The sequence below is a fragment of the Chiloscyllium plagiosum genome, unplaced genomic scaffold, assembly GCF_037043375.1.
Source record: "Chiloscyllium plagiosum isolate Xiang-an unplaced genomic scaffold, Cpla_swu_hap1 HiC_scaffold_33, whole genome shotgun sequence".
Classification (NCBI taxonomy): domain Eukaryota; kingdom Metazoa; phylum Chordata; class Chondrichthyes; order Orectolobiformes; family Hemiscylliidae; genus Chiloscyllium; species Chiloscyllium plagiosum.
The window spans coordinates 22,953,101-22,978,257 of NW_028270171.1; the positions used below are offsets into that span (position 1 = coordinate 22,953,101).

Below are 25,157 nucleotides of genomic sequence, written 5' to 3' on the forward strand. Positions count from 1 at the left end.
CTACAGGTTGGTGGGTAGCTAATATAACTGCTCTACTTAAAAAGGGAGGCAGGGAGAAAACTGGAAATTATAGACCAGTCAGTCAGATGTCATTGAGGAGAATGATAGAATTCATTATAAAAGACTTAATAGCAGAGCATTTGGAAAACAATAGAATTCTTTGGGGACTCGGCTGTTATGGGGAAGCCAGTGGATGTGGTTTATTTGGGCATTCAGAAGGCTTTGACGAAGTCCCACATAAGAGATCAGTGTGTAAAATTAAAGCACATGGGTTGGGGGTCATGTATGGAAATAAATCTCTAGCAGACAGGAAGCTAAGTGTAGGAATAAAGAAGATCATTTTCTGGATTGGTAAGCAAGTGACTAGTGGGATGTTGCAGGCTCGTTGCTAGGGCCCTAACTATTCAAAATATTTTCATGATTCAGGTGAGGGAGCTAAATGTAATATCTAAATTTGCAGAAGTGACAGTTTGGGTGGAAGGGTTAGCTGGAAGGAGGATGCAGAAATGCAAGTGTGATTTGGGCAAGCTAAGTGAGTGGGGAAGTGCATGGCACATGCAGTAAAATGTGCATAAATGTGAGGTTATCCACTTTGGAATCAAAAACAGATGGTAGATTATTATCTGACCGTAAATTGAAAGAGGGGAATATGCACAGACCTGGGAGGTGTCCTCGTACACCAGTCATCTAAGGTGAGCATGCAGGTGCAGCAGGCAGTCAAAAAGGCAAATGGTATATTGTCCTTCATAGTGAGAGGCTTACGATGCAAGAGCAGTCATGTCTTGCTGCAGTTATACAGGGCCTTGGTGAGAACACACCTCAAATGTTGTTTACAGTTTTGGTCTGTATCTGAGGAAGGATGTTCTTGCTATTGAAGGTTTACCAGACTGATTCCTGGGATTGACAGGACTTGGGTACGAGGAAAGGTTAAATCTGTTCTGATAATATTTGTTGGCATTTAGAAGAATGAAGGGGTTCTCATAGAAATCAACAAAATTCTAACATGACTAAACTGGGTAGATGCAGTCAGGATGAGTCTTGGTTCCCAGTGATGGGACAATTGGAACGAAGGGTCATAGTTTAAGTATCGGGGTAAACCTTTTAAGATTGAAATGAGAACAAATTTCTTAATCCAGAGTGGGGTGGCCATGTGGAAATTGCTACAGCAAAAGCAGTTGAGGCCAAACCAATTTATGGATATTTCATCTGGGGCTAAAAGGATCAAAGGGTGAGAACGGCTATTGAGTTGGATGATGAGTTGGATAATGAATGGCAAAACGGGCTATTTTCTATGATTCTGTGGTTTTGGGAATTGAGTTACCAATTGGCACTCTGTACTTTTCATCATCTATGTAGTCTGAGTCAGGAGTTAAGATAAGTGACTGTACTTCTGATGATACTAAAACAGCTCCACACCATTCCTGACAAAATTGCGTTCTTGAAAGGTGCCTGTTTCACTGTAAACACTAATCACCTCTACTATCTAGAAGCTGCATTGCAGCAGCTCATCCTGGGATGCACCTCCCAGAACCATGACTTTGACCATCCAGAAAGATGAGGGTAGAAAATGTATGGGAACATTATCACCTGCAGATTCTTCAAGTTAAACACTATTCTGACTTGGTATACATCACCATTCCTCGTTGTTGGCTCAAACTCCTGGTACTCCAAGCTAAGAGCACTGTGACAGTACCTTTGCCATGTGAACTTCAACAGTTTAAAGATGCAGTAAGTGGGGATGGATGATATATACTAACTTTCTCAGGCACCCATATCCTGTTAAAAGCAGCATTTGTAACAAAATGTCCACAACCAAGGCGCATTGTTATTTCACAATTAAGGCTGAAACATTAAAGTGCAAGTCTTATGCCATTGCTGTTGTGATGATGCATTTTGTTTTCCTCCTGAACTAATGTCACAATTGCCTTCATTGATATTTTGATCTCTGTCCTCCAAGGCAATCTTAAAATCATCATATTCTGTTCACTGACCGTTGATTGTCTTAAGTAAGCTTGCAAGTTGAGTTGGTAGTTAGAATGGCAAATACCATGTTGTCATTCATCTCGAGAGGACTAGAGATCAAAAAGGGGTGTATTATGAGGCTTTATAAGGCTCTGATCAGTCCACATTTGGAGTACTGTGAGCAATTTTGGGCCCCATATCTCCTGAAGGATGTAATCGCCCTGGAGCGGGTCCAACGGAGGTTCACAAGAATGATCCCAGGAAGGAAAGGCTTAACATACAAGAAATGTTTGAGGACTCTGGGACTATGAGTTTAGAAGGATGAGGGAGGATCTGATTGAAACTTACAGAATACTGAACGGCCGAGGCATAGTGGACTTTGGGTAGAAGCTTCCATTAGCAGGAGAGACCAGGACCTGTGGGCACAGCCTTAGAGTAGAGGGAAGACATTTTAGAACAGAAATAAGGAGAAACTTCCTTAGCAGTGAGTGGCGAATCTGTGGAACTCATTGCCACAGAACGGTGTGCAGGCCATGTCATTGACTATAATAGAGATGGGTAAGTTCTTGATTCCCAAAGAGGTCAACGGTTACAGGGAGAAAACTGGAAAATGAGGTTGACAATCCTGTCGGCCATGATCGAATGTCAGAGCAAATTCGATGGGCCGAATGGCCTAATTTCTGTTCCTATGGTCTTATGGTTTCAGCCGACAATATTCTTGTTGAAGTACACAAGTGGTTGCTTGAAGTTGATGGTTAAAATGTAAAATGCTTGACTGTAGTGCTTGTACTAATGAATTAAGTAGACACCAGAGGGATTGTAAGAGAGCTAAACAATTGAATTATCTCGGTGCCTTCCTGTCTAACATAGAATCCCAACAATACTGAAGTAGGCCATTCAGCCTGAGTCTGCACTACCCTTCGAACAGCATACCACCCAAACCCTAGCCCCTTACCCTGTCCCCATAACCTGCGTTTATGATCATAAATCAGCCTAACCTGTACATCCCAGGACAATTTAGCATGGCCAGTCCACCTATCTGCACATCTTTGGGCTGGGAGGAAACTAGAGCAGCCAGCAAAAACCTCCCAGACACTGGGAACACACTGGAGAACATACAAATTCTACAAGTCACCCAAGGTTGGAATTAAACCTGTGTCCCTGGTGTTCTGAGGTAACAGTACTAATCACTAAGCCACCATGTCACCCCATGTTCAATGTTTAAAACCTGTAATTATAGCCCTTTACCATTTCCATTCTGCCTTCTTCCTACTCCCATAATCTCTGGCCATTTTCTTGTATGACTTTCAGTCCATATCTCCCAAATCTATTTCAGCTTTGCTTCTTTTAATATTCACTGTCTGAAGTAAATCCTGTTCTGAATTGTTTTGATTGTACCCTCAATGCCTCAACTGTTTTGTCTTTTAGTCCTCCATTTATCGCACCTGAATTCATTGAGCCTTTATCTATGTTAAAGGCATGATATCAATCCTGCTACTGCCATAGGTCTGTGACATGGAGCTCCATTTGTATTTGGCACCAGCTGATACTCCTTTTTTAAAGCACAATGTGGAAGCTATAATTATGGGTTCTGACATTGTGGCATTTGAGCAGTAGAAAGTAACCACCTTTTTCTCAGCTGTTTCGAAGCGTTGCTCAAGTTATAATAATTTCCTTTTGTTCTTTGTAGCTGGAATTTTCACCGCAGACCCTCTGTTGCTATGGAAAACAGTTGTGTACGATCCCTCGGGATGCTACCTATTACAGTTATCAAAACCGGTGAGATGGCTTCTAGATCAGCCAGCAAAACAGTATTTTTAAAATAAATCTGTCGGATTTGCTTTGATTTCTATAAAACTTTACTAACTTCCTAGTTAAAAGGTTAATAAAAAGTCTTGTCTATTTATTAAAATCTACACTATCCATCAAATTATCACAATCCTGTTCAGGATACTGTAAATCCTTGAGTTATGAAAAATATTGATAGTGGGTACAGACACTAATATTGCTGCTTGTGGGGAAGAGCCTAACTTGAAGCTGCCCATATAAGATAGTCACCAATATAACCAATAGCGAATTCAAGAAAATTCTTTAGTCCGGAATCAGAACACTGAGTAGTTGAACTGAATAGTATAACGTTTCAAAAGAAAAATAGACAAACTTGAAGGAAGTAGATAGTTTTAAATGTGGGTTTACATGAGGAAAGGCAGTTGGAGACTTGAGCTCGGTATAAATAATGGACTGGGACTGGTTGGGCCAAGTGATCTGTTTCCGTGAAATATCCATTATATTCTTCTGTAACTTGTACTGTTGGGTGAAGTTGCTATAAATTCTTTAATGACCTTGTATAGATTGTTAGTGTTGAGGGTAGGAAGAAATAGATCTCTTGAGTTACTTAATTTGCTATTATGATTCCAACAGAGGCTAATTTATTGTCTAAATGTGATCAGGGAAGTTGTACAAAAATGAGGCAATTCGATACAGTAGCAGTAAAAATTAAATGGGTAACCTGAGGAATTTTCAAAATATTCTGATAGAACAGCATCGTACTGCTTGTTTATTGAGCAGAATTTGTGTGTCCCTACGTATGGACTGCGACAGGGCCATGTCAGTTGGTGTTTTCTTAATCAAACTTACATGGATTATATCTTTTAATTAATAATGTGATGGTTTTATACTCTCAATGCAAATGGTAATCATTTCTACACTGAATAATCAACCTATATTTATGAGCAAAGTTTAAAAATACAAGTCTGTCTTAATCCTTTGCTAAATTTTGAAAAACTAATTTTCATAAAATTGGTTGTGTGCGCTCCCTTACTTTCTACCTTTTTTTCTTCTCAAATATTCTCATTCATTATTAGTGCTTTAAACATGATCCTTTAACTGGTTACCAATTTATTTTACTTGTGTTCACTTGGTTATAGATGTAAAGTTTTTCAAAACATGTTTATCTTTTAAACAGGTATCATTTCTGTGAGAAATGTTTCAATGAGATCCAGGGAGAAACTGTCTCTCTAGGTGATGACCCAACGCAACCTCAAACGTAAGTGTACTCTCTGGCTTTCTTTAAGGGATTTAAAATTGATGACTGCCTTAATTTTAAATTGCTAAAGAATGCAGGTATTGTAAGTTTTCATTATGGATAGAATAAATTCTATATCTAACAGTTACCAGATGCCAAGATCCTTGGATTTGAAGGCAGGAAGTGGCACCACAGTGTCAAAACTCCTTGACTTTTGTGTAACAAAATTTGGTCAGTTGTTTATTTGCAGAATGTGTGAGGATGCTACAGATATTGCCAGAAGATATCAATTTTAAGTTCTCCACCAGTGCAGTTTTTTGTACTGTGATACATGTATTCTGGCTGTACATTTGATCGCTGTCTCTTGCTGCCTACTATAATGTGTTTTTGTTTCTGTTAGGACTATTTCTAAGGAACAGTTCTCAAAGAAGAAGAATGATACACTGGACCCTGAAATGTAAGTGTTTTTAGGTTCAGTTATTTGTTCTTAATGGGGTTGTAGATAATATTGTCCTATCACTTTTATTACCTTGAAGATGGTCTTGAGCCATCCTGCCTCTGCACTCCTTATGATGCTCCCACCTCCATTTCCTGTTTTTCTCTATTTTTGCAAAGATGGGTAAACGTGAAATGCCACTAATTAGCTGATCAAACCAGGAAGCATGACAAGTCAAAACCAGATTGATGGATTTTGTTCCCTACAGGAAACATATTATCCTAAAAGTGCTGAGTGTTGGAAACTTATGAATTCATTTTTATTAATGTGGGTCATAGGATTTGCAGAACCTTCACCATGCCATATTGTTTTCAACCTAGTTTGTCTGTAAAGAAGAAATCTCAAAAACCAACAGACAGGTTCAGCAAAACTTGTTGTTATAGGATAAAGTCCAAAGAAGAACTGATTAATTTTTGCAAAAGTATGAATCCAGCCCCTTGAATTTTTTAAAGGATCAGTTTACATTGGGAGATATATTGAGCCTTTTTTTAGTATAAAGAATATTGAGAGATATTTAATTTGGAATGTTGTTAGTTTGTTTTAGAATGTTGTTGATTATTCCAAAATGTGAGCACTGTGTTCATAGCAGATTGGGGTGGCTTCATGTCAATCCAGGCTCAACAATGAGTTGAAGTGCTTAATTAGAAAACTTCCTTTTTTTTCCAAGCTTTGTAGTTGCAGAGCATTGGCCAGCAAGGAATAAGTCTGAAGGGGAAACTGTAATTTGCAAAGTTTGATCAACGTGTTGGAGGCATGTACTGTAGCACTCTTCACTTGTTGATAATCGCTTCTTCTCTTTGTAGATTTGTTGAATGTACTGAATGTGGTCGGAAAATGCATCAAATCTGTGTCCTTCACCACGAACTTATTTGGCCCTCAGGGTGAGTTGCATTGCAAATAAAAGTTGTAAGTTTAATACAAATGTGCAGAATTATCTTTGCATTCATCATAAAAGAGTTGAGGTTAAGTTATTCTGCAAATACAAAGATCATTGCCATTGAAATCAAAAGTAAAGAGCCCTTCATTGAGTTAGAGTTATAGCAAGATATGGGTGACCTGTGTACCCAAGGATTCACTGGTTTAGTCTTTTGTCTATGTTGATCTCCTTTACTCGACCACGTCAGCAGCTGACGTGCTTCAATTACTTTAGTTAGGAAGGAGAAATTCCAAAAGTATTCCTGTTCATATTGTTCAGTGACTCCTGCTGGGGCATCTGGTGACAATTCTATCAAACAGAGATAGAATGCCTTCTATGGTATAATACCTTGATGCTGTCTTGATGACTGACTATTTGGTCATGAAAGAAATTATAGCCAAGCTTAGAGGACTTTTGTTTCTCTAAAAATGAAGGGGAAGAAATTTTTTTTCGTTCCTGAAATCCATCCGTCGTTTTTTGTACATGTTTGTCGGCATGGATATTATGACTCAATTTGCTGCACCATCTAGATCAAAACCCTACTCTGAACTTTGTGATGCTGAAAGCAACATTGATGCCCATTTGTTCATAGAACTGGATTGAGATTGCAGAGTTCTGTAGAGCCTACAGGTCTGGTACAACCGCTGAGATTGATATTTTACGCATTGCTAAAAGGAGACATTAAGTCAAAGTGTTATGATTTGCACTTATAAGAAACAGAGTGAAAAAGTTTTTTTTTTTGAGGACATGTAAAGCTGGGAATATCTGAAGGTAGCCTTCTTTGGATTTTCATATTTCTAGTGATGAGCTGCAGTAGACCAATGCCAGAAGCTTTGGAATTTGAACTTTTATGGATTTCTTGTATAAAATCATCTGGGGCAAAATTCACTATATCATTAGTCAGAAAATCTTGCAAAGACTTTTGACCGAATTTCCATGCTGACGTTTTGCAAGTGTGCAGAGTTGTAGAGATATTTGCAAATGGTCAGTTAGTTGCCTTGCACCACTGGGTTCGGTTCCTAACTGATTGCAAAAAAAAATTGTTTACATTTTACAGAGATCCTGTCCAAAATGCACTGACATTGTGCATGATTTCAGTGGTATGTCCTGTTGTGGGAATGCATGTATTGTTGGAGAGTATAGTCAAATATGAAATATGTGCATCAAACTAGGTTGTCAATTTATATTTTAAAAAAGCTCGGTTTTCTTTTTGCCTCTTTCAGTTTTGTTTGTGATCCCTGCTTAAAGAAAACTGGGAAAACGAGAAAAGAAAATAAATTCTGTGCAAAAAGTAAGTTCTCTCAATAATCAATTTAAATGAGTATTGGAAAACGAGGCAATTTTCAAGAAACCTTTCAAGAAAAATTTCTGAAGCATTGAAAAGAAAGGAGCAAGAATATGCTTTCAGTTCCATTGGGCCTTCTCCACCATTGATTTTTAGAAATACCAAGTACTTTAAATCTGTCTTGTACAAAAGGTGTGATAATGTGCATAATGGATTGTCTGTCTGGTTAATCATTAGTATTGATGTCTAAGCCTTCCACAGCTGATATTGGGAATCTGTTGAACAACAGTGCTTGTAACTGAGCTTGATCCTCCCCACCTGATCTTTCACTCAGGAGGTGATCACTGGATAGCAATCAGATGTCCTGAGAGAGGTTTTTTTAACCTATCTGACACACACATTCTTATCTAAAACTTAGTTGTTAAGGTCAATCTTGTCCTTGTGGCTGCTTTAGCTAAGATAAGCAAACTACATGTGTTAACAATTGGATTTGAATCTTATTGATCTGTGTTTCATCAGCAAACCAATTTTGCCAACTGAAGAATTGAACAAGTCATAAGTAGCCTTTTAAAATTAGTATCCTTCCTAAGCTGCTGGGAACTGCATGCTGGTTCATGGTGTTTCAAAAGTTCTTGAAACCATCTTCCTCAAGTGTTCCCTTTGCAGTCAATCATGCTGACTAAAATCAAAGCAGACATGGACTAACAAAATGATGCAGTACATTGTAACCAGTCTTACTGCACCCCAGCAGCAATTTATAATTGTGCCCTGTTCGCTGTGAAATAGAAGGAGAATACATATAACTGAAACCCTTTTCTTTCTTGATAAAGAAAGTAGTAGTAAAATACAACAAGAATGCAGTAGTTGACATTTTCATTCAAATTTTTTCTTCCTAGGGTTACCAACCACTAAACTAGGTGTTTACCTAGAAACCCGTATTAATGACTTCCTCCGCAGACAGAATCATCCGGAGGCTGGCGAGTGCACAGTTCGGGTGGTGCACAGTTCAGATAAAACGGTGGAAGTTAAGCCAGGAATGAAGGCTAGGTGAGAAATGCTGTTTTCATTTTTGCAGAAACTTGAAGGTCAGAAGTTACAAAAATACATGTAAGTTACATCTTGAATATGTGTACAACAACAGCTTGCATTCATATAGTGTCCTTAACAGAAGCATGAGGGAACAAATGGATGCAGATCGGAAGAAGGGATGTCAGAGAATAGTGTAAAAGCTCAAAGAGATGGGTATTGAAGAGAGTAGATTAGTTCTATAACAGTCTTGATTTATTTGTTCATGGAGTATTGGCATTGCTGGCAAAGCCAGCATTAATGGCCTTCTCTAATGGAGTTAGGTCAACACATTGTTGTAGGTTTGGAGTTGCATGTATGCCAGCCTGGTTAGGGGAATAGGGGACTTAATTCCTTGAAGGGAATTAGAGAGTCAGTTGAGTTTTTACAACAAGTGACAGTGGTTACATAATTGCCACCGGACTAGCTTTTTAATTCAAGATTTTTGTTTTGTCATGTTGGGATTTGCTCCCATGTCACCAGAGCATTAATCTTGACCTCTAGATTACTATCCTAATAATTCCACTGACCCCCTGTAGGTATATAGGATGTCTCGTAAAATCACTTTTCTTCTTTGAAAAGGAATCTTTTTATTTGTCTTATTCTGCTAGCTCCTTTAGTATTCATTCATGAATATTAACATATTACTATGGTTGGTCTTAATTTTATTCTTGTCACACTTCTGGACATTGATAGGGGAGATTTGATGATGCCATAAATATCAGTGGTTGGGGAAGCGGTCTTTATTTGTTTCAGTCATGGTGATTGTAATCATCTGACACTTGTGTGATGCAGATGTCTGAGCTTCCCATAATGCTAGTGTACTCTTTGCACTCATTGTAACTGAGCTTAGTCTTGTCCTCATGGACCTCATTGGGAGGAAGAGGGTGGTTAAATAGAGCTTGAGTTGTAAGCGAGCTTGTTCATCCTGAGGTGGTGGAGAGGGACTGTTTGGAGTTACGGCAAAAGAATGAATACAGTGACATTTTCCAACGATGATGCTGGCCTTGCAGTTGATGTTGTCAAAGGTTGCAGGGGAAGAAATGCACCATGTTGTGAGAATGCCATTTGTGACTTCAGTTAGAACTTCCCCTGTGCCATGGCATGGCCAGAACTCTGGTGGGCTTCTGAGAATATGACATTGATGATCACAAATGTAGAAAATGCACATGCATGTGTTGGACAATGAGAAGAAAGTAAGTAGAGCTGAGATGGAAGTTAACAAGGGCAGAGAGATTGAAGATGGTAATAATGGGGATTTTTGATCATTGAAGGTGGTGCCTGTAGAGCAAAACAGTTTCATGTTAGCATGGTAATGGAGAATTTGACAAGAATTTGGATTGAGAGCACAAGTAGGGTTTTAGACTAAATGTATTTGGAGACTATTAAGTTGAGACAGGTCGTAGGAAGATGATTAGGAGTTCATGACTAGAGTAGGTTTGTGTGGGATGGAGAATTTTTTTGTTCATTTACTGAATGTGAGTATTGCTGGCTTGGTCAGTATTAATTACATATCACCTTCTCAAACATCTAGTGATGATAAGCTCCCTTTTGAACTGCTGCAATCCATGTGGTGTAGGTGCACTCACTATGCTGTTAGAGAATTCTGAGTTTTGACTGTGGCAGTGAAATAACAGCGTATAGTTCCAAATTGAGATGGTGTGTGACTTGAAAGGGAACTTGATGTTGTCATGCACCTGCTGCCCTTGTCCTTCTAAGTGTAGAGGTTACAGGTTCAGGAAGTGCTGTCTAAGGAGCCTTGGTGTGTTGTTGCTGTGCATTTTATAGATGTCACACACTGGTGCCATTATGCTTCACTACTGGAGGGAACAAATATTGAAGATGATCAGGTGCTAATCAGGAGGGTACTTTGTTCTGGGTAGTTTTGAACTTCGAGTGTTGCTGGAACTGCACAAATCCAGGCAAGTGCAGAGTATTCCATCATACTCCTCACTTTGCCTTCTAGATGATAAATGTGCTTTGGGGAGCCGGGATAAAGTTACTCACTGCAGAATTTCTAGTGTCTGACCTGCTCTTAGACCACATTTAAATGGCTGGTTCAGTTCAGTTTCTGATCAACACTTATCCCATGGATGTTATTTATCAGCAATGGTAATGCCAATGATTGTCAAGAGCAAAGGCTTGTTTCTGTCTGGTCGGGAGATGGTATTTATCTGGCACTTTGTGAACCATGACTGTTACTTGCCAGTAGGCGAAAGTGAGGACTGCAGATGCTGGAGATCAGAGTCAAGATTAGAGTGGTGCTGGAAAAGCACAGCGGGTCAGGCAGCATCCGAGGAGCAGGAAAATCGACATTTCAGGCAAAAGCTCTTCGTCAGGAATGACTGTTACTTGCCAGTAATCACCCCAAGCCTGGGTAGTAGCCAGATTGTGCTGGCTCCATAGCTGAGTCATGAATGGCACTGAACATTGTGCAGCCATCAGTTAATACCCCCTTATAATGAAGTGATGATCACTGATAGAGCAGCTAATGATGGTTAAATTTTGGATACTACCCTGAGAATCAAAGATCTTTATAGTGTGGTGGTAGCATCTCTAGTTTCAAGATGGGTGTCCTTGGTCTAAGCCCCATCTGCTCCAAAAGTATGTGATAACATCTCTGAACAGGTTGATTTAAAAAAAAATTCTACCTTGAGGAACTCCTGTAGTGATTTCCTGTGGCTAAGATGACTGATCTCCAAAAAGCCACCATTGTGTTCCTTTGATTTCATCAGGTGGGGAGTTTTCTTTTATTCTCATTGACTGTAGTTTTCATAGGTGTCATACTCCATTTTCCTAAGTGCTGTACTCGATCACATGTTACCTTGATTCAAGCGTAGTCACTCTCCCTTCCCCTGTTGAGTTCAGCTGCTTTGACCATGTCTGTCCAAGGCTGTAATAAAATTAGGAGTTGAATAGGCCTGGCAGAGTCCAAACTGAGCATCAATAAACAGGTTATCGTACGGTTGGCGACACCATCCATTGCTGACTGAACCTTTGGGTTCTCTTTGCTATATAGGGTAAATGATTAATAGTTTTGGTGCTGGATATTGAGGTTACATACGGTTTGATTGGCTAAGACAGCAATACCCCAAAAATGCTCCAGTTGAACTGACTGAGAACGGACATCTGGCGTCAAGGGTTATAAGGAAATACTTTTGTATTGGCTTTGAATGAATCAGATCGCTATAGTAGAGAGGACAACCAAAATGGGTAACTTTGCATGGATCAATCAGTTGGCCAAAAACACTCTGCATATTCATATTTTTCAGGTTGGCATGTTCTAATGAGTGAAGCCCTAAAGGGTTCTGTGGTCAGGACTTTATGAAGTTTATATCAAAGCATTTGACTAGGGGATCAGAGGCATGGTAGCTAAATTTGCTGATGACACAAAAGATCGTTGTGAAGGTGGAATTAGAAGGAGGCAGATTTGGGGGGGGGGGGGGGGGAAGGTTGATTTTTCACTCATTTACATCACTGGCTAGGTCAGCATTTATTGCTCCTGCCTAGCTGAGTCAACCACATTGCTATGGTTATGGAGACTAATTTAGGCCAGACCAGGTAAGATCAGCAGTTTCCTTTTCTAAAGGACATACATGATCCCAATGGGTTTTTCTGATAACCGACAATGGATTCACGGTCATCATTAGACTCTTAATTCTAGATTTTCATTGAATTCATATTCCATTTCTGCCGAGGCAGGATTCAAACCCAGGTCCCCAGAACATTACCTGGGTCTCTTTATTAGCAGTCCATCCATTAGACAGTCATCTCCCCCTCATGAGTGGACAGATGGAATATAAACTTGGGAAAGTATGTAATGATTCACTTTAGAAGAAGCATAGCAGGTAGATTAGCATTTAAACTGAGAATAACTGTAGAATTTGTAAGTGCAGAGCAGTCTAGTTTTTCTTGTGCATGTTCACAAAATGTTAGTGAGCAGATGCTGCAAGTAATTAAAGAACAGCATTCCATTAGCCGCCTTATTAGAAGAAGTATTGAACATAAATGTAAGGTTAGACTATTTTGTGATGTGTGCAGTTTTGTCTTCTGATTTGAGGAAAGCTGTAAATACATAGCAGTTGGTTCATAGAATCATAGACTTTTATAGTACAGAAGGAGACCATTCGGCCATCATATCTGTACCAGCTTCTAAAAGAGTTGCCCAGCTAGTCTCATTCTCCAGCCCTATCTCTGTAGCCTTCAGAAATTATCACACACAAATCTATAATCAGCTCTTTTTTAAACCTCTGGAATCTGCCCCCACTACTTCCCAGGCAATGCTTTCCAAATTTTAACAACTCATTTAAAAAGTTTCTCCTCATCTCACTGCTAGTTCTCTTGCTGACAGTCTTGAAATTGTGATCCTCTTGTCACTGACAGACCAAGTAATGGAAACAGAATATCCTTCTTTACCCTGTTAAAATTGTTCATGAGTTTGAACACCTCAATAAAGTCACCTTTTAAACGTCTCTAAACTTTAAGATAGTGAGTCCGGAGAATTGATAATGACAGCGAGGAAATGGTAGATGAATTGAGTATTTTCCATTTATCTTCACTACAGAGGATACAAGTGAGCTTCCAAAAGCAGCTAAAAATCAGGCAATGGAAGGGAGTGAAGAACTCAAAAGTTATAATCATTCGGGAAGTGGTGGCAAGTACGTTGTTGGAGCCGAAGGCTGGCAAGTGCCAGAGTCCTAACAGACTGCATTCTGGGGGTCTTGAAATAAGTAGCTAGTGAGATATTTGATGCATTGGTTTTAATTTCCCAAGATTCCTTGGATTAGGGAACATCCCAGTAGCTTGGAGGACAGCAAATAATAACTATTTTATTGAAATAAGGAAGAAGGTAGATTGAAGGAAACTACATGCTAGTTTGCTTAACATCTGTCATATGGAAGATGTTAGAAGTTGTTATTAACTGTTAGAAGCTGTTATCTAGCAGGGCACTTATAAGTTCAAGGTAACCAGGCAAAATCAGCATGGCTTTCTGATAGATAAATCCTGTGTAACAAATCTGTTGGAGTTGTTTGAGGATAGAACATGTGTTGCTGTTAATTGGGAACTGGAGCATGTACTTTACCTCGTTTTCCAGAGACATTTTGTAAAGTGCCCCAAAAAAAGTTGTTCTAGAAAGTAGAAGCTCCTGTGTGGGGGATATCACATTGGCATGGATAAATGATTGACTGTAAAGCAGGAAGCAGAGAGTAGGTTATAAAATCTTTTCTGGTTGTCGAGATGTAATGAGTATGTCGAAGAGTTTGTTGCTAGTACCTCCACTATTTATTATTCGTATAAATGGTTTAGATGAAGGGATAGACAGTGCAGTAGCCAAACTTGCTGATGACCGAAGTATGGAAGTAACTTGTGAAGGAGGCTCCAAAAACATTGATAGTATAAGTGAACGTACAAAGATCTGTCAAATAGAATACAGGTCTTTCTGCTGTAATGCACCCTACGACAACATGAGTTCACTGTAGCATGATGGGCAAATTGAGGATGCTATTTGTAAAGCACTAACTTTTAACACATGTTGGCTGTAACACAAGTGCTGATTCTGAAGCATGATTTTTCTAGAACAGTGTTGCACAAGAATGCAACTGTCGCATTATTGAAGAATTGACTGTGTATAGTTTGGGAAAATAAAAGTTTCCATTTTGACCTAAGGTTAAAAAGGAAACATATTATCTAAATGGTGAAAGGTTAAAGACCTGTGAGATGTAGAGAGATCTAGATTTATTCGTGCATGAATTGTTAAAGGCGAGTATGGAGGTTAAGTAAATAATTAGGAAATGTCGTAGAATATCACGTATCACAGGATTAAGTGTCTTTGGAATTCTTCAAGTGGAAGCAAAGCCTTCGAATATTTTTAAGATAGAGATGGAAAGATTCTTGCTAAACAAAGGGGTAAATAGGTAGGAATGTGGATTTAAAGTTACCATCAGATCAGCCATGATCTTATTAAATGTGGAGCAAGCTTGAGGGACCAAATAGTCTTCTACCCGACTGTATGGCGTGGGAGTGGGAAGAGAAGTCATTGCGAGTGATTCTCTGGTTATCGTTAGAGCATGGGCCACTTCTATGGAAATTCAAACCTGGGATTGGAGAAGCAAAAGTGATATGTATGTGGTCAGGATTAGCTGATCTTTAAAGTATCTGAAAGAGAAGTCAATTTGGCCAAACAATTGATTGGTAAGATGGTGGAGAGAGCTTGTGTGTGACTGGGAGATGAAGAAAGTAGTGGGCTTTGCTCCACTGCAATGGATAAAATGTATTCAATAATTTGTGTTCCTGATTAGTGTTTTCAAAAAAAGATTCACTGCAATTTAGTTTCAAAGCCTCCTGAATCAACATAAGAATGTGAAGCAAGCATGCAACTCTAAATTAATTAAAATCCCCTGAATACTAATTGAACGTGCATTAAGGTGATCAGTGATATAACTATTGTACTTTGTCTCGCTTGTTCAGTTGTGAAGTTTCTGAAGTTATTTGCCTAATCTTGGAGTTAGGGCGACTCGGTTAATAAAGAATTCTTAAGTGACATATTGTTGGTTTTCTTAAAATAAAACAAAGCTTAACATAGTTTTGAGTTTGCTGTTTGTTTATATTCATAAACATTTTTTACTTAGTGTTAAAGAGAATAAAAGATGTATTAATGTTGTGTTTACCTCTGGTTTGAATGCATAAAGTTATACAACAAAGAGTTAACCAGACTCCACCGGTCTGGCCATTTTAGTAGTGGAAGTGCAAAGTATTCTAATTTTTTGGTTCATCCAGCAGATTGGTTTAGGATTTACAAATGTGATTATTGTTATAGTTCATTTTATACATATTACATCTTGAATGTGCATTCTGTTGTCAAAAGCAGAGAATTCAGTCAAAGCATTAGTTACGTGATGTATTTCTTCTAGGTTTGTTGATAATGGGGAGATGGCAGAGTCCTTTCCTTATCGAACAAAAGCTTTGTTTGCCTTTGAAGAAATTGATGGTGTGGACGTATGTTTCTTCGGCATGCATGTGCAAGAGTACGGTTCAGATTGTCCTCCACCCAATCAGAGGTGAGCCCAATGATTCACTAGTTTTAAAACTCATTGTATTATTTCCTCTGTGCAGTAGCTACTTTGAATGTTGGGTTATTTGTTACAATGTCAGTCAAATATCATGTCATGTACTTGAGGGTATGAGGCGAGAAATTGAGAATTTATTTTGCGTGTACCTGTATTTTGAACAATATAAAATATTTGAACAATGGTCGGTCTCCTATGAGTTGCCTTCTGACTGAAAATTAAATTTTAGAATCTTGACTTCAAGAGTATATACACTAAGTTAATGAGTAAAGCTTCAGGAATTTGAGCATGTTTAATTTATGGGGGTGGAATGGGACATGGAAGCTTATTTAAAGTTTCTTTCAAGATTTTCAAATCATTCAGCAAATTGCTGGCAAGATGTTTATAACAGCAAATGACACACCGGTTTAAAAATGATTAAATTGAAGTGAATGGGGCTAGTTAAATAAAATTTACATTATTTTATAATAGATTATTGAGGCAGGTCTAACACATGGGTTCAAGAGAAATTTGGGTAGATTTCTGAGAAAGAGGAAGAAAAAGGCATGGGTGAGGGTGAACAATGAAAAAGAGATGGGTGCACATTTAAGCTTTTCTTTTGTTCTAAAAATTATTTCTGTCTTTTCACTTCCCGTCACAGCATAGCTAGTTAATAATTATCAATATCTTTTTCAAAAGAGCAACGTTTTGATTGTTTCAAATACCAGGTGAATGTTTGACTGGAAACATCGTGGTTGATGGGCCACATAGGCATATTGTCATGTCATATGCTTACTTGCAATATACTTTGAGTTACTGTTTGTTTGCAAGGTCTGACTTTGTTGTGGTTAGAAACGTATTACTTGAACTGGGGTCTGGTGCATTGTTTAGTGCTTTTAATAGCAAACAAAATATGAGCGCATCTGATGTTCAGCTAAGAACCTCATCAAAAAAGAATGCTGTAACTTGAAAGTTTTTGTTATTTGCTGTTTTTGACGATTATTCTCTTTCCTTTGTTAGACGTGTGTACATATCATACCTCGACAGTGTACATTTCTTCCGCCCTCGATGTCTCAGAACAGCTGTCTATCATGAAATCCTGATTGGGTATTTAGAATATGTAAGGAAATTGGGGTAAGTGTACATTTTGGGAAGGCTGCTGTACTCAGTGTACCAAAATCTTCCCGAGACGTTTTATAACATTAAGTGCTACACTGTTGAGATTCAGGCACTGGTTATCTTGCATCTTGATTACTTTTCACAATGCTCCTATTTGGTGTTGATTGTGAATTAATGTATTTATTGGCAATTTGTTTAATGTGAGGGAAACCATTGAAGAAAAACAATATAGGTATATAGTAATTTGTTTTTGACTGCTTAATATTAAGTAAATGCTATTAATAATTTTTCACCAGATGAAATAATAAAATCCCAACAATGTGGAAGCAGGCCATTTGTTGCATCGAGTCCCAGACCCACCCTTTATCCTATCCCTGTAACCCTGCATTTCCAATGGCTAATCCACCTAACCTGCATGTTTGGATTGTGGGAGGAAACCTGAGCACCTGGAGGAAACCCATGGAGAAATAGGGACAATATGCAAACTCTACACAGACAGTCACCCGAGGGTGGAAGTCCCTGATGCTATGAGGCAGCAGTTGTTAACCACTGAGCCACCAAGCTGCCCATACTGGATCAGTTTCAAAGAATAGAACTGCGCACCTCCTCATTGCTCTCTTGAAAGAGGGAGCAATCAAGCTTCCAATATTTTAGAAAACAATTTAAAGTACACCTTTGGAAGCACATGAACGTATGTGACTTTTTTTCAGCATCTTCCCTACAAGAAGGCCAACCTCTGCCAGAGTTTGCATTGTGACCTCCGCCTAAACTGTGTGCAACTGCACAAAAGAATTCACTGACTTTATGCTTCCTATATTTTATTCCTATCCCAGATACACTGCGGGGCATATTTGGGCCTGTCCACCAAGTGAAGGTGATGATTACATTTTTCACTGCCATCCACTTGACCAGAAAATCCCTAAACCCAAAAGGCTGCAAGAATGGTACAAGAAGATGTTGGACAAAGCAGTGGCAGAGCGAATAATTCATGATTATAAGGTATTGCACATGGACTTGCTTACTGTACTAAATTTGAGTGTCCCATTGGGATGCGCACATATTCCTGCTATAATTGCAACTTATTCTGATGTAGGAACACCTTTTTTTTTTGGTTCATTTGTGGGGTGTGGGCATCGCTAGCTGGCCAGCATTTACTGCTTGTCCCTAGTTGCCCTTGAGGGTGGTGGTAAGCTGCCTTCTTGAACTGCTGCAGTCCACCTGCTGTGGGTTAACCCACAATGCTATTAGGGATGGAATTCCAGGGTCTCAACCTAGTGACAGTGAAAGAGTGGCAATATATTGCCAAATCAGAATGGTGGATGGTTTAGAGAGGACCTTGCAGGTGGTGAGTGTTCCCATGTATCTACTGTCCTTGTCCTTCTAGGTGAAAGTTGCCAGGGGTTTGGAAAGTGTTGTCTGAGGATCTTTGGTGAATTTCTATAGTGCATCTTGTAGATAGTACACACTGCTGCTACAAAGCATCGGTGGTGGAGGGATTTAATGTTTGTGAATGTAGCACCAATCAAGTGGGCTCCTTCTGGATGGTGGCAAGCATTTTGAATGTTATTAGATCTGCACTCGTCCAAACAAGTGGAGAGTATTCTATCACACTCTTGACTTGTGCCTTGTAGACTCATTGAAGAGTCAGAAGGTGAGTTATTTACTGCAATATTCTTAACCTCTGACCTGTTCTTGTAGCCACTGTGATTATGTGGCTAGTTCAGTTGAGTTTCTGGTCAATGGTAGCCCTAGCATGTTGATAGTGGGTGATTCATCGATAGTAACACCTTGAAAGTCAAGGGGCAGTGGTTATATTGTCTCTTACTGGTGATGGTCATAGCCTGGCATTTGTGTGGATTGAATATAACCCTAAAAGTAGAAGAAATACCCTATGACCCCACTGAATCATAAGGGAGGAAAAAAATTGGTTTCTAAAAATACCATGGTCAAAGGACACAAGAGGTCAGAGGGTATTGTGCTGGAGTGGAAATATAGAAGAGCAAACCCAAAGAGAGTTGTAAACATGAGTGAGAAGTCTAAATGTGGCATGTAATGAGACCTGGATGTTGAGATGTTCGGTGAACTTACTGCAGAGAAGGATGCAGGCAGGAGAACTTTGGAAAAGCCAAAGTTTACAGATTTGAAAGTATAGGAATTTTGGTGACAAACATATGGACAAGGATTTCATCAAATAGCAAGAGGTAGAGGCAGAGGTCAGTGAGGTTATAAATGTAAAAGAAACAATTCTATTAATTGACAGGAAGTGGAGTCAGAGATCAGCATAAGGTAGAATGGGATATGGCGATTGTGAACAATTTCCCCTGATTTGGAGAGGGATGTGAAGCTAACGATTAGCGCAAACAGTTTATGGCATCCCGGGCATACGGTCTGATAACGGGAGCAGTGGAAGAATTTAGGGAGGTGTTATCATTGTGCTTTTGAAAACTGACTCAACGTCTGCTAATTATCTTACTGAGAAGCAAGTAATGGTGAACTAATTGATGATAAATCTTTAGAAAGGATCATGTCAATGACATAGAGAATCAAACACTGCTTACAGAAAATCCAGGTGCAGACCTGGGCAATAACTAGGGTGGAAGACGGTGACAGTTCCTCAAAACATTATTCTCCAAGCCACGGATAAGGCAGTAATTGAGGAAATCGGCAATTGCAGATGTACGTTAATTAGAATAACATATTTATGTCAGTCATAGTCATGAATTTGCCTTACTTGAAACTTCAATTAGTGCCCACCAAGATAGATATGACACTAATAGTCAAGCTTCATTCAAATTATTTCAAAGTAGCTCTCAACTGTATAATGCTGAAATTATGGAAGATTTGGCACAGTGGTAATGTGACTAGAGTAGTAATACTGAGGCCTAGGCTAATGCTGTAGGGACATGGGTTCACGTACCACCTAACAGCTGATGTCATTGAAATATTCAAATAAGCATATGGCGTATGAAACTGGTCTAAGTAATGGTGGCCAAAACACTCCCCACCTGTTGAAAAACCCATCTGGTTCACTAATGTCCTTTTTGGGCAAGAAAGTCTGTCATCCATATTGGTCTCTGTGTGACTGCAGACCTACCACAGATGTGGTTGACTCTTAACCCTTCTCTGAAATGGCCAGCAAACCAGCCTCTTTAGGACCAATTAAGAATTAACGGTTGGGCTTGAACAGTGACACCAACATCTCATGAAAGGAAAAACAAAGTCATTTAAGAGTCATAACAGCTAAGTAGAATTAAGTGACATCTGCAGCACATATTGAACCAATGACTAGTGGTATATATTCCATACCTCTGTGTCAACCTTGATTCTCATTTCTAACACTTAACATTATCAAGAAGATAGCTCGCTAGTGGTTCAGTCAGGGAGGGTAATAAATAAATTGGAAAGTGTTGGAAAAACTCAGCAGATCTGGCAGCATTTCTGGAGACAAATACCAATTTTCTGTCCAATATGATTCTTTAGAACTTCAGTAAATGCTAGCCTAACACGTAGTGCATACCTCCCATGTATGAATTTTTTTAAAAACTTGTATTCCAGTACCATATCTGAGAAGTGTGTTACATTGTCAGTTAGAATGTTCTGATATGTCTCATGGGGTGGGAGTGCTGATGGGGAAGAGAGCATAGCTTCCTTCAGATTAAATTGAAAACTTGCCATGAGGAATTACATTATTTATTCATCTACCCTCTCAATAATCCAGGTTATCTGTATATTGTAGGATTGAGCTACATCTTTGCAGTGTTTTAACTCGTCAGTTGCTCCAATGCTCCCTTTTTTTGTTATGCTCAGTTTAACAATTTAGCAGCACTGGCCATTGAGGGTTTTTACAAACAGCTTAGAAGTATTGCCATTGTTAACCATTGAGTTAATATTAAACAAAGTTTATTGAACCAGATACTTGTACAAGTAAATGATAAAACAATGGCTGGGATTTTTTTTCAGTTCAGATATAGAAACTATAGTTGATACTTAGGGTAAAGTGGATTTTTTTCCTAGATTTAAGTTTGATTTATGATATCTGCATCACAGAATATTAATGCAATCTTATTGAGCATATGCGGTGAATGATGGATGTGTTCCTAATGTGATTTTCTAATTTATAATTTATCAAATGGTTGTAAACTGTTGATCATTAATGGGTGAATTCTGCATGGCAATGCCTCTCACAGAGTCCAGTTACCAACTAATCAGTCTCCTCCTGTCTGCAGTGTCAATGTTGGTTTTCCCCTTGAATTTCACTCGTATGATTAGGTGCAAAACGAAAAGTTTCAAAGGGATGGCATTTTTCAGCAATATTGATTCTCTAATGTGCTTCCTCCTTGCAGGATATATTTAAACAGGCAACAGAGGATAGGTTGACCAGTGCAAAGGAGTTGCCATATTTTGAAGGTGACTTCTGGCCAAATGTGTTGGAGGAAAGTATCAAAGAGCTGGAGCAGGAAGAAGAGGAACGTAAGCGGGAGGAAAACAATACATCTAGCGAGAGCACTGATGTAAGTCATTGCGCATGATATTCTTTTGCTATTATTTGAAGTGCAAATAGTGTTTTGAAATGGACCTTGCCACTGCTCTTGAGTTTTATTTTCTAACTCAAGTCACCTGTCTACGTGAATTGAGCCAATTTCTTCCATTATTCAGACCAAAGTCATAAATAAGCCCTTCATCGCATTTCCATTGTAAGGGCCAAAACTAAACGCGCTTCTAAAGAAGCCTGTTGAAGATCTTGTATGGTAGCCTTTTTTAAAAATCATTCATGTTTGATTTTATCTGTGCATCCTGGTACATGGTGGCTTCAAATAGTCTTGTACTATGACACCAAGTTTTCTTCTGCTGAGCAACAGCCTGCTTATAAATGACACATTGCATGTATGTTTGGTGTAACTTCTATATATGTGAAGATCACTACAATTATCTCTTCCTAGGTGTGACTATCTACAGAAAAAAGTTCTGTTTTTCTCATCTCTGGTTCTGACACTCCTCTTTTTACCATAAATGTCTCCATGTCCCTCTTCCTTTGCTTTTTCTTTCAATCTCTTACATGTACTATTAAGATGTATTTGATAAGTGTTGCTTGGGAGTTCTTGTGTCAGTATTTATGGAGATTCTTTTTTGAAAAAGTGGCATTTCTTACAGGGTGTTTATATCATTCATATGCTCTCTCGTATTTGCTTCTTATTGTTTCCTTGTCCCGTATGTTTTTGTCTCCATTGTTTGCAGCATGTTGCCATTGTCACTCTGTTTCAACCTGTCTTCTGTCACTTTTACTTCTCTAGTTCAGTTCATGATGACCCTTTTCTTGCATTTAACCATCCTCTTTCTGATCCTTCTTTCTGTACTCTCTAGCACCCTTTTCCCTTCATTTGCTATGTAAATTTCTGCGTGTCCACTGTAAATGCAATATATTTCCTGACTCAAAATTATATAATAGATGTGTTAGGAAGACTTCATAGAGCTTGCAGCCTTACAACCTGGAAGCATTTGAGGAAAGAGACTGCTTAATATTAGCTCTCTCTCTCTGTGGTATAAAATAGATCAGTAACAGTTCAGGGAGGCTTATGGTTCTTGGATGGTGGGTGAGACCAAAAAGCACCAAGCAGAGGAAATTGGGGATTAATTGCCTCAGTTCCCACAGATTTTAATTCCTGCCACTAGTCCAGTGTGGACCAATGTGTGTTTCCTTCTATGGCATTGATTTTACCTGTTTGAAATCTGCATGTGTCGAAAAAGAATGTTTTATTTATTATGTTAAATCCTGTAATTGAAGTGTAGATAACAACAGAATTCCATCACATTCATAAAATGATTAGAAGTAGTACAACTGCAAAGTCAACAATATAGGAATATTGTGCAACTTTTCAGTTTTACTTTGCAGTAATGTACACAGCACAGTTACATTTTAAGGTTTCATACATAAATGAAAATCTAATGAATAATCAATTTTGATAAATTAACAGTTCAAGACCCTGTGACTATTTAAAATTAGACTTTCCTACCAGTATTTCGTTGAACATAAGATTATATTCTTCTAATTTTCAGTCCATAAATGCTAGGCATTCTGTAGTTTCTCCTTTCGTTTGTTGCATATAATATCTGAAATTAAATTTAGGTAGACTTGCGAACAGAAGAAAGGTATGTGTGAGTAGCCTACCTGTTAGTGTCTTTATTTTTAAAAGAACGTTATGACTTGCAATGTTTATTTACCAGTTCCATATTTTGTCAAGATTATTCTTGATATCAAAGTTCTGATTTGTTCTGAATTTAACTTAAGTTATACTGCAAAGATTGTGCTGTCACTGGCGATCTTGTTGCTGAGGAAAGGTTCATAACCAGGAGGTTTAAAAATGCCATGCAGGATCTAATTTATCTACTCTTAATATCCACTTGGCAGCCATCCAGATTAAGAGCTGGGACCTCTGGACTGAGTAAGTTAGCTGTTCAAGATAGCAGCTGGGAATGGTACTAGGTAACTAGAAAGGGTTGAGTGCGGGATGTGGCACTAGGTGTAAAGGAAATGTGGTATCTTTGCTACCCGCAATCTCCCAAGCTATCATGCTTATCTTGATCCAGAAGCATTGCTAGATTTGACAGCTAGCTCCTGCTATCCTTCACCTTGCCAGGTCTCCCAATTACTGGGAAACCCAAACCATGCCTGTTTAAATTTAAGTATTGACAAAAATCTGAGTATGAACAATCTCATGAATATCAAAAATCCCTTCTCTCCAAGTTACTCAGCCAGCACAAATTTGTTGCAGTTAAAGCTGAGTGGACAAATGCAGTCCCTCTCAAAGACATCAGTGTGCCTCACTGCAGAAAGGAGAATTGTAGGTTAAATTTTCCAAAGTCATAGAGTTCCCCTGTTAACAGTGAGGTCAGAGGTGAATTGTTTCCTGACCAATATTATGTATTTCATAGCAGCCAGTACAGCTGAATGTCTGGAGCATTTTTCTTTGAGCTGTAGTAAATGGGCAAGTACCATAGAAAGAAAGCATATTCTCTTTACTTCAGCATGGACACTTGAATAATGAAAGAATACTTGTTAAGCCTGAATGCCCTGCATAGTAATGTATAATTATTGATTTTTAGTCTTATTTATCACCAAAAGATACCTCCATATTTCAACAACTGTTACCAAACTGACAATGTTCTTATGATTTTTGAGCCTGGGTAAAATAAAGTTTAAACAAGGTAAGCTTGTAGAAATTTTTAAAAATTGTATTTCTTGCAACAACGAAATAACCCCCCACTCCCCTCCCCAGTCACATTTCCATGAAGCAAAACATCTGAGGCGTGCCCTCCCTTGTGTTCTGAATATGAAAGTAAGTAACATGTTTATTCACTAAAACCTAACCTGTTGTGATGCACTTTTCCCTGATAATGTTTTCCAGATTTGGAGATGTTACCATGCAAAGATGAAGCAAAATAATTGAATTACACTCACCCTTTTAAAAACATGAGCACTTGCTGCATTCTCCTCCCCAGCCCACCCCTCAAACCATTTTTAAAATCCAGCCGTAGTAACAGCTGTTAGCAATTCTTGGCATACCTCTCAACTGTACTGATCTAATCAAGATATCTTGAATTGAAGCGGTCTCATTTAGAAAGTTGGAATGTATATGCAAGACCCCAGCAGGCAGAATCAGCTGATTGCCATTCCTATCCTGAGCACTTCCCTTTAGCTATTTTAAGGTTGAGAGAATTGGTTTAATGTAACTTTTCAAAAAAAAACAAGCCACACTTGAAGCGAGGTGGTAACTGCTAACTTTACATTGAACTTTCAGGGAAAGAAGGGAGATAGCAAAAATGCAAAGAAAAAGAATAACAAGAAAACGAGCAAGAATAAGAGCAGCCTGAGCCGAGGTAACAAGAAGAAACCAGGGATGCCCAATGTGTCCAATGACCTCTCGCAGAAGCTTTATGCCACTATGGAAAAGCACAAGGAGGTACTTATTTCTTGCTCTTGTTTAGTTTGAGCTGGATAATTGATGGTTTGTCTCCTTTTGTTATTTTATGTATTTTGTTTCCTGTAGAAAATTCAGATAAACCTGCTACCATTTGGTTTCTGCAAATGTTGCTTTGAAAAAGCATTAAGTCACTCTTCTTCCCCTCTCCCTTCCTCAGTACCCTTCTTGAAGGCGTACCTGACCCATGGCACATGGATAGAGTAATAAGGTAGATCCCAATTCGATCTCAGCTGGAGCAGGCATTGAACCTTGTATTGTTAGCAC

At 38.7% G+C, this 25,157-nt stretch overlaps 1 protein-coding gene across 1 annotated transcript in view; it reads left to right on the forward strand.

Annotated features, from left to right (window-relative positions):
• LOC122542299 (histone acetyltransferase p300-like) overlaps positions 1–25,157 on the forward strand; it is a 118,841-nt gene that overhangs the window by 87,901 nt on the left and 5,783 nt on the right. The window contains exons 19-29 of the mRNA XM_087978356.1: positions 3,653–3,741; positions 4,928–5,008; positions 5,388–5,444; positions 6,287–6,364; positions 7,623–7,690; positions 8,581–8,731; positions 15,661–15,807; positions 16,816–16,929; positions 17,748–17,913; positions 21,258–21,425; positions 24,711–24,872. Of these exons, the coding sequence (XP_087834482.1) occupies positions 3,653–3,741; positions 4,928–5,008; positions 5,388–5,444; positions 6,287–6,364; positions 7,623–7,690; positions 8,581–8,731; positions 15,661–15,807; positions 16,816–16,929; positions 17,748–17,913; positions 21,258–21,425; positions 24,711–24,872 (1,281 nt within the window). The remainder of the gene's footprint in view (positions 1–3,652; positions 3,742–4,927; positions 5,009–5,387; positions 5,445–6,286; positions 6,365–7,622; positions 7,691–8,580; positions 8,732–15,660; positions 15,808–16,815; positions 16,930–17,747; positions 17,914–21,257; positions 21,426–24,710; positions 24,873–25,157) is intronic.